The following is a 9672-nucleotide window of genomic DNA, read 5'->3' as shown; positions in this document are numbered from 1 at the left end:
AAGCTGTCAGCCTTGCGAGCCTTCCTCTACGGACGTCAGCAGCGGGACTCACTGCCTGGAGCTACGACACTCAAAACTAAACAAATTGTTCAGTTCAATCTGGACCAGGAGCTGTAATGATGACAGAAAGAATAAAAAAAAAAAAAAAAAAAAGACAAAGGGCTTTCCCTGTGCCTTATCACACGTGGGACTGGAATAAAAGTGAGACAGGAGAAAATACTGTCATTTAAACCACATTATATATATATCTGTCATTTAAATGCCATTCTATTCTACTAAACCACATTATAAAGCTAAAGGAAATCAAAAGATTTTTCTTTTTTTAACACCACAGTTTGAGTAATGTAGAACTTTTATTAATAAGCTGCTAAAGTACTGTTACAAAACAAGTTTTCAAAGATCTGATCCAGAGTTGAAGCACAACAACAGGACACCAGCAAATCTGCCCCACGCCTAAAGGGAAGGAAAGAGCACGTGTAAAGGCACCGCTGGTGTGAAATTTTCCGGGAAGTTCAGCGCTCCTGCTCGTGGGGTGGTTAACAGCTTGCATGAGGGCACGGGTTTAGCTGGCACTAACGTAAACCTCACCTCCGTCCCTCAACCCCTTGCAGCTTCTAACATGAAATCCTTGCCTGGCTCTAGTAAGCAGGGCACAGCTCACCCCACTTGCTCCCTGCTTTTGAGGTGTGTTGGATAAGCACATGGTGCTGACCCCCAGGGCATGGCCACTGAAAAAATGACCTTGAAGTTTTCGTGTCGTTTCTGATTCCAACTGTGAGAGGCTTCCTGCAACCGTGGAGTTCTGCCGCACCAACCGCAGAGATCAGCGCTCAAACAAGCAAGCAGCACAGTGCCGAGGAAAGGTTACCTGTGACAACAGGCACGCGGAAGCTGCAGGGAAACGTTGCTCTCGAGGTTCAAGCTGGCCCAATCGCTCCTTGGGGTTTCCAGCAGCATCGCTGCGGTCCACAGAAAACGTTTGCATTTCGTGATCACTCCCCACAGGCAGGGGAGCTCAGGGAGCTGCGTTACTGAGGAAAGCCGGGGTGGCTCACGGTGAGTGCTCCATCCACCCTTTCTCACGCGCTGCCGAAGGAGCGGAAGGCTTTGTGCAGGGCCACACGGCGAAACAGGCCCGAGTGAGCTGCTGCCATCTCTGCTACAGATGCGGGAGTGTCCGCTGGCAGACAGAAGCAGATGGATCAGTGGGGAAAGGAACACCACGTTGCCAGCATAAAACTATTTGTTTCTCATTCCTCCCTTGTCCCTAGGGAGTCTTTCCCTCTCCCTCGCTATATAGTTTTTCTTCTCATAACCCCTTGCTCTCCTCCCTAACCCTTGGCGTCCTGCAGCTCCCTCATGGGATTTGATGGCTGCAGAAAGAACAAGTGCCTTAAGAAAACACACTGCTGACAGGCAAGGACAGTTATGTGGCAGCCTCACCCAGCCCCAGCTCCTCTCTTAGCACAGAATTTGTGAGCTAAGGCAGAACGTCACCTACAAAGGGATGGCTACTGCAAGGAAAGGAGAGGGGGAACTGTTGATCCAGTACACGATGACTCCTCCAGCCTCACCAACGATCTGGCAGGAGCAGGCCTGAGACTGTGCCTGATGGCAGAGAGCAGATTATCAATCCCAGCTGCTCCATTCAGAGCTCCATCTAGCTGCATGTTGGTCCACACGCTCCACAGCCCAGCCAGCCAAAAGCAGGACACGGCGTGGCTGGAAAACACAGGCAGACAGATGGGCAAATGATCCCTCAGCCCCGTTTGGGATCTGTAATAACCGGTCAGAAAATAGCGTGGATCTGTGATAAAGCCGTGCCACGGTGTTAGGGTTGCACAAGACACTCACTGTTGCAGTCAGTCTTTCCCGTACTAGGAGGAGGTGGCATTGCTGATACAGAGGAGGGGGAGTAGGTGGCATCAGGGAAAGATTTTGCAGGCAGAGATCTTTGTTATGAGTATTTTGCAGCATCCCTGATCCTTTCTAAGGGACAATAAATCTCGCTCCTGCCTCTGTTCTCCCTGCCATTGCACTGCAATACATGCCAGCACACCTAGGAGGGCAGCAGGGGCAATTAGGGCCTGCCTGGCCACACGAGACAGCCCAACACCAGGCCTCAATTAGTCATTTATCTTAATGCACTGAGAGAGAGAAATTCCTGATGCTGAAAAAATCCTGCCTTATTTGCCTACAACTAGACCCCACCCTAGGGAAAGATCACAAGGCTGGCTGCCAGGTTTTCAAGGATCAGAAATGAGTCCAAGGCCATAAGTCAACTGGAACAAACAGTCACTGTGATGGAGACTGACAGCTTCCCAGTTTCTGGCTGCACTTGCTCACCAGGCTCTCCCACGTGTGCACAGTGCACTAGCACAGGCTGAGCTCTAGCTGTGAAACTTGTGAAAACAGCATCCTGATCCTGCTGGGACCGTACCAGAGTCTGCACTCCCAGTAATTGCAAACCGCAAACAAGCGTCCCGTCCATCTGAAATGATCCAAGCTTGCACTCACACCTTACCTTTCTCAGCCCCATCCTCCCTCCCTCCCCACAGCCATCCCATCTTGCCAGTATTGCAAGAGATCTGTGCTCTTGTGCTAGGGATGAGTTACAACTGCTTCAAGACCCAACACCAGTTGCACACAACCCCTTCTGTAATCTGTTCTCCTTCAGCAATTTGACAGCTTACTGCCTTTTGTCCCCAAACTGAACCAGGGAAAAAAACCCATCCATGTGCAGAACCACAGTATGGTCTGCCCAGCCCACGTCCCCAGAGAGACTCCGCACCATCAACTTACATGCGCAGGAAACGACTGCTTCAGTGGGGAGGCTGCAACAGAGATCTCCATAAAGCAGCCTCACCTTGAACAGAAAGGTCTTGCTTTTCCTTGACACGTTGTAATTAAAGACCAGCAAGTCACACAAGGAGTTCCTCTGCAACTTTCCTTCTATCTGGTCCGAAAAGTGTTTCTGAAGGGACAAAGACAACTTCTGAAACACAAAGCTAGGAAGGGAGCCCATCAGCGCAGGGCTGGGAGCTCATCAAGTGCACCCTCTATACCAGCCGGGCATACCCAAATCATAGAATTGCCAGAGTTGGAAGGGATCTCTGGAGATCCCCTAGCCCACCCCCTGCTCAAGCAGGCTCTCCTACAGCAGCTGCACAGGATCGTGTCCAGGTGGGCTCTGGACGTCCCCAGAGAAGGAGACTGCACAGCCTCTCTGGGCAGCCTGTCCCCGTGCTCCGGCACCCTCAAGGGAAAGAAGTTTTTCCTGCTCTCCCCACGGAGCTCCCTGTGCTGCAGTTTGTGCCCGTTGCCCCTTGTCCTGTCGCTGGGCACCGCTGACAAGAGCCCGGCCCCGGCCCCCTGACACTGGCCCTTAAGGTACCTGTGTGCATCGCTCAGGTCCTCCCTCAGCCTTCTCCTGCCCAGGCTGAACAGCCCCAGCTCCCGCAGCCTTTCCTCACCAGGGAGATGCTCCAGCCCCTCATCAGCTTGGTCACCTCCGCTGGCCCCTCCCCAGCAGCTCCCAGTCTCTCTGGAACTGGGGAGCCCAGCACTGGACACATACTGTACACTGAGCAACCTTGCACAGGAAGGACTTAAAACAAGTGCCATGCGCACCCTAAAGCCACACCCTCCGGTGGCTTTTTAGAGATGACAGCTATTTCAGCTTAGGGAGCTCTGGAATTTGACAGTAAACTTTAAATGAGCCACAATACAATATCCAAGTACCTGACAATCGATGGAACAGGCAACCAAGTTTATAGTCACATGATAGTTTGTGAAGTTCTGAAAACCAGAACCATGAGCACTCAACAAAAAGAAAACTGCAAAGATTCCCCCCAGCACTTCAGAGACTTGTAACACTTGGTACACCAAAGGAAAAAAGAAGGGTGAACAAAATTGCTGCGGCCACTGGTACCTGTAACTGGTCTGCCTGGTACCTCCTCTGAACGTAAGCATTCAGGTGGTCAGACAGGACAGACAAGAAGCGCCTGATGTCCGTCTGCAAGTACTTCTTGGCTATCTCCTCCAGGGGGATGAAGATGGGGACAGAGTGGCGGTAAATCTGCACTTCTGGCTCGGTGAGCAGGTCCAGGTAGTAAGAATCCAAGTAGGTGCCCTCGTAAGCCGTGCTGATGCAGAAACACACTCCCTTCTTGGTCAGCTTCCCGCTGATCCCTTGGGTCCAGAGAGAGAGGGTTTACTGAACGCTACTCTAACTCACCACTGCAGCTTGGCTGGGGCAACAGAGATGGTAAGAGGGGCTCTGTCCTCCTCCTAGGCTAGCTGAGGGAGCTCCCTAGGAGGCCGAATGACTTGCAAGAGTTTAGAAACATAAAAACAGGGCAACTTTTTATTAAGGGACCTCTAATGAATTCAGCAAGCTTAACGGTAGCTTAGATTCCCAATAACTGAGTTATGCTGCTGATTTCAAACACAGTCCTGGCTCCAACGTGACAGGGACAAATGGGGCACCCTGGGTGGAGGAAGGCAGTGCTTCACTGCCCCAAGCAGCACGGTGGGAGTGCTCATGGCAGGGCTCAGCCCGCTTGCATCAAGCCGGACTCACATCCTCACACTTTCCAGAACGCAAAGGTGGCTGTCATTGGAAACAATTTTTTTTTTTTTTAAAAAAAAGCTCAGAAGCAGAAGAAAAGAGGGTGCTGACCTCACAAGCTTGCTTGGAAGACTCAGACCACTGGATATTGAACTGCCTAATTCCCAAAGATTTCATTCCTAAGGTAGTTTTCAAAAATCCAGACAGTCTAAATAAAGTAAATAAGAGTTCCTGCAACATCCCAGAGGCCTCCTGCAAAAGGCAGGGAATTACAAAGTTACGGCTCTTCCAGCATTTCAATGGCTTCAAGCACAACAGCAGCAGTGTTAACACGGAAGTTACACTTCACATCAGGTTCATTTACCGGAATTTAGCACCCCAGAAATGCAGCCATTGGCAGAACACAAAATTTTGAGACATTACCTGTGAGGTAAAAGAGCCGCAGCATGGCCTTAAGGCTTTTTATCTTCCACTCCAAAACAGCCTGAGCACTGGGCTGTGCCGGAGGCAGCGTGACTCCTTCTTTCCCAAGTTGCTACAAAAGCCAGAAGAGAAGAGGTCAAAAATCGCTGACACAAGTGTGTCACCTGCAGGGAACACAGTCAGGATACAGAGAAATAATAACCTGGCTCTGAGAAAAGCGAGATGGCATTTCAAGCAGAAAAGGGGAGAAAAACTTGACAAAATAGTTCAGAAATGGCCACACAACTTCCAGCCAAGCAGATCCAGCAGTTCTAGACTATATGGTACTGAAAAGAGGGGACACCAGGACTGTATGCCCTGGGGAAAATAAAAAAAATAACAGTTGGCTCTATATGAATAACCTCAGTAAATCCACCCTCTGAGAGCAGCAGCACACCAGAGCCCTCTGCCAAATCTCTGCAGTAAGCCTTTTTCTCACCCCCTTTTGCTGCAGATCCACCTTAGCCTGCAGCTCATCCCTCCGGAGTCTCAGCTCCTGAACTGTTGCTTTCAGCCTGGCCAGCTTCTCTTCTTGCTGCTCCATTTCCTCCTGCTTCACAGCTGCCTCATGAGACTGCACCTCCAGCATTTCCAGGTGAGCAAACACTCCTGCGAGGAAAAGCATGACATGCTGTGATGGGTGTGCGTGGCCAGGTTTTGGTAGGGAAAGTGGCTACAGAGGTGGCTTCTGTGAACAGCTGCTAGAAGCTTCCCCCATGTCCAGTGGAACCAATGCCGGCCAGCTCCAAGATGGACCCACTGCTGGCCAAGTCCACCAGCGATAGTGGCAGTGCCTCTGGGATAACATATTAAGAAGGAAAAAAAAAAAAAGAAAATACCTGCACCAAGAAGAGAGCAGTGAGACTATGTGAGAGGAACAGCTCTGCAGACACCCAGGTCAGTGCAGAGGGAGGGGAGGAGGCGCTCCAGGTGCCAGAGCACAGATTCCCCTCAGCTCATGGAGGCCCACAGTGGAGCAGATCTCCACCTGCAGCCCGGGAAGGACCCCAAGCCAAAGCAGGGGGATGCCTGAAGGAGGCTGTGACCCTGTGGGAAGCCCACACCGGAGCAGGTTTGCTGGCAGGACTTGTGGACCCATGGAGAAAAGAGCCCACACTGAAACAGGTTTGTTTTGCTGCCAGGACTTGGGACCCCCGTGGGGGACCCATGCTGGAGCAGTGTATCAAGAACTGCAGCCTACTCACCTTGGAGAAGTTCACGGAGAACTGTCTCCTGTGGGAGGGACCCCACACTTGGAGCCGGGGAAGAGTGTGAAGAGGAAGTAGTGGCAGAGACAGTGTGTGATGAACTGACTGTAACCCCTATTCCCTGTCCCCTGCCTGCTCGGGGGGAAGAGGGAGAGAAATCAAGAATTAAGCCCTGGAAGAAGGAGGGGTGGGGGAAGGTGTTTTTTTCTGATTTGAATGGTAATAAACTAATTTTCCCTAAGTTCAACCTGTTTTTCCCATGACAGTAATTGCTGAGTGATCTCCCTGTCCTCATCTTGATCTACAAAAGCTTTTCGTTATATTTTCTCTCCCCTATCTGGTTGAGGAGGGGAGTGATAGAGTCGTTTTGGTGGGCACCTGGCATTCAGCCAGCGTCAAACCACCACACACGCTCAAAAATCCAAGCTGTGATTATTGGTGGTCTGCACTGCAGCAACAGAAACAAAGTAGGTCCAGTGCAGATACATAACAAAAACACTTGCAATAACTTTGCAAAGGGGCAGAAGACAGGCAAAGATCCAGGAAAGAGGCTTTTGGGAATTTTAAACGTGAGGCTGAGGGCCAGCAAGAACCTAAACACTGGGGTGTCCCATAGCAGCTAGCTAAGCTCCTGAAAAGCAGAATAAGCTAGCAAATACTCCAGTCCTGATGTCCCTGATCCCAGGAGATCTGCAATTCCCCATTCCACCTTTAACCCAGTCCACAGATCAGGGAAACAAAGCCCCCATACCCTATATCAGCTGAGAGCTACTCAAGATACAACTCAGCAACTGAAGCAACCAGGGGGTCGCCTCTGGCCCCAGGTACTTCAGGGCTCGCTCCGACAGGAAGGCCACACTTGGCACTTGGATGTCCCGCACCCTGCGCCCCAGGTAACTCACCGCTTGGTGCACAAGCTTTCCCCCCCTCCATCTTCCCTCGCCGCTCTCCTGTAAGCGAGGCAGCAGGTTCCTCGGCCAGGCTGCGTCCCTGGGCAAGCAGTGATGTGGAGGTAGCAAGAGCTTTTCCTCAGGGATCTTCCTCCTGCCGCCACAACGGGACTCAGAGAAGCACCAAGGGCAGGTCTGGCACCCGGGCCGGCCCCACGCGGGGACAATCCCACGGGCCGATGGCTGAAAAGACACGTTATAACTCGCCATTTTCCTACAAGCCACAGTTTCACGCCGGCCCCACAAGGAACCCCCCCGGGAGCGCAGGAACGGACAGGATTCAGCTCCCCCCGCCAGCAGGGCGCCCCGGGGAGCCGCCACAGCCAAGGGGACAGGGAGGAACCCCCGCACGGAGGGGTGGGTTAGGCCGCGGCCGCGGCCCCGGCCGAGGGGGACGGGGACAAGCGAGGCGCCAGGCAGCCGGGGCTCCGCACCAAGGGGGCTGAGGGGGCCGCGCCGGGGCGACTGCAGGGGATCGGGCAGACCCCGCGGGCCCGGGTCCCCAACAGCTCCCGCACCCACCTCAGACAACCGCGGCTCAAACTGCGCGCCTGAGCGCCGCCGGAAGGACGTCACCTCCCTGACGCCATTTCCCTCCGTTTGCCGTACAACAAAATGGCGGCGACACTGCCTCCGCCCCGCTCCCGCCAGGCACCGCGCGGCCGCGCCTCCCGGCAGGCTGTGCGGCGCCGTACGGCGGCATGGCGGCGCCTGGAGCAGCAGCGGCGGCGGCGGCGGCGCTGGTGCAATACGTGGTGCTGCGCGGGGACCTAGGCCGGCCGCCGCGGTCGTGGCCGCTGGGCGCGGTAGTAGCGCAGGGCTGCCACGCCGCCCTGGCCGCCGCGCATGCGCACCGGCAGCACCCCGACACCCGCGCCTACCTGGAGTTGGGCGACGCCATGCGCACGGTGGTGCTGGAGGTGCGCGGGGCAGGCCGGGAGCCGCGGGGCAGGCCGGGAGCGTTCGCCTCGGCGGGGCGGGTGGCGGCCATGTTGGGGCGGGGTTGTGATGGGCGGTGGGGGCGGTGTTGGCTCTGTGGAGGCACCCCCGGCGCCGGCCGGGCCTGGCAGGGGGTGGGAGGCTGGCCGGGACCCGTCCTCCCCCGGGGCCGGCCGGTCCTCCCGCCTCACCGTCCCGCGGCCGCCGTTACTCCCGGTGAGCCCCCGTGACCGCAGCAGCGGCTTCGTGAGGGGAAGTTCAGGACGGTGATGGGGGCAGCCCCTTGTGTAGACGTGGGGCTGGGCAGGGCTGTTTGCCTTAGCACGCCGAGCCAGGCCAGCTTTCCAGAGGGGGAAAAAAAAAAAAAAAAAGCGCACTTTTGAAGGTTTACACCTGTGCTGGCTCACAGCCCCTAGCTGCTACCCCAAGTGCCTGCAGAGGCTGGCGGTGCACCCAGGGCCTGCAGGAACAAAATGCCTTTTGGGGTTGCCCATCCTTACACCTGTGCAGGCAGCTGGCTGCCTCCGTGTCCTGGCCACTGTCCCCAGGGTGAGCTGTCTTTCTTTGTCTCATCCCCACAGTTCTTGCAAGTATCCGGCACCGCTTCCCACCCCAGCTCTCACAGCAGACTGTCTTTCCCCAGGCTCCAGATGAGGCTGCCCTGACGGCGCTGGCAGAGACCCTGAAGCAGCACGACATAGACCACGAAGTGTGGACCGAGCAGCCTGAGAACGTGGCCACCTGCCTGGCGCTCCGGCCCTACCCAAAGGACCAAGTACAGCAGCACCTGAAGAAATTCAAATTGCTAAAGTGACCAGGAATAGGCACCGGCAGCTCTCCTGGGCCAGAGCTGAGCTTGACGCTGGGAGGAGAGCTGCTGCGTCTCGGCAGTGCTGTGCTAGTGCCCAGCAGCAGGTAGTCGTCTTGTGTGATGATAGTAGTTATACGGTGTGAAATGGCTCTTCGGTGGGGAGGATTAAATGTTATTCTGTGCGGACTGTGCCAGTGTTATCTTAACTGATTTCTGCGTGCAGTCAGCGTGCTTGCTTGCACATCTTCCCCTACCAGCACAGGCAAACTTTTAGATTCTGCCACATTTGAAAATGTCTCTGCTGCTTTTTAGGGGTGAGTTTTCCCTTGAGCAGCCCTTTGAGCTTCCCATCCGTCTGTCTGTCCATCCCAATGGCTGCTGCCCCTGTGCCCGAGCTCCACAAGCGCGGCCTGGCTGCAGGCACGGCCGTCTGGCTGGCTCTGGTTCGCCCTGTGAATTCGGCGCTGGTTCCGCTGCCGGCATGGCTGCGCTCCGGCGCCTCTCCCACCTCTGCCTCTTGCGCCCTGGCTGCGGAGCCACGCCGGATCGCTTTTTCCTCCTGCACCTGCGAGGCCGGTTTGTCCGTGATCTTATTCGCACCGAGCTGCGCGATGAAACCCAGCGGGAGCCGCACGAACGGCAGATGGCAGCGTTGCCCGGTGAGCGGGGACTCGCTGCAGCCCTCGGCCTGCAGCCTTCTGCCTCCTTTACAGTAAAAATATTTGAAATGAG

At 54.9% G+C, this 9672-nt stretch overlaps 2 protein-coding genes across 2 annotated transcripts; one reads left to right on the top strand and one right to left on the bottom strand.

Moving 5' to 3' along the window:
• Window positions 1–334: 334 nt before the first annotated feature.
• Window positions 335–7803, bottom strand: CENPO (centromere protein O). Its single transcript, XM_055713026.1, has 7 exons — window positions 7713–7803; window positions 7143–7373; window positions 5472–5641; window positions 4994–5105; window positions 3932–4191; window positions 2803–2974; window positions 335–1180 (listed from the first exon to the last, which is right to left on the bottom strand). The coding sequence occupies exons 2-7, from the start codon at window positions 7171–7173 to the stop codon at window positions 1080–1082; spliced, it is 846 nt and encodes a 281-aa protein (XP_055569001.1). The 5' UTR covers window positions 7174–7373; window positions 7713–7803; the 3' UTR covers window positions 335–1079.
• Window positions 7799–9127, top strand: PTRHD1 (peptidyl-tRNA hydrolase domain containing 1; the record flags this gene model as incomplete). Its single annotated transcript, XM_055714913.1, has 2 exons — window positions 7799–8110; window positions 8773–9127. Coding segments are annotated over 2 exons (483 nt in total), but the record flags the coding sequence as incomplete, so codon positions are not given.
• Between the last annotated feature and the right edge of the window lie 545 nt (window positions 9128–9672).

This window comes from Falco cherrug, chromosome 6, assembly GCF_023634085.1.
Source record: "Falco cherrug isolate bFalChe1 chromosome 6, bFalChe1.pri, whole genome shotgun sequence".
Lineage (NCBI taxonomy): Eukaryota > Metazoa > Chordata > Aves > Falconiformes > Falconidae > Falco > Falco cherrug.
Note: the sequence above shows the minus strand (reverse complement) of the source record. Positions and strands in the feature narration are given on the sequence as shown.

Coding starts and splice junctions, on each gene's coding strand:
- CENPO (XM_055713026.1), bottom strand. CDS start 7,173: ATGGAGGGGGGGAAAGCTTGTGCACCAAGCG. Junction 5,106..5,471: donor TGGATCTGCAGCAAAAGGGG/GTGAGAAAAAGG, acceptor TGGCTTTTGTAG/CAACTTGGGAAAGAAGGAGT. Junction 1,181..2,802: donor AGCAGTCGTTTCCTGCGCAT/GTAAGTTGATGG, acceptor TCTGTCTGCCAG/CGGACACTCCCGCATCTGTA.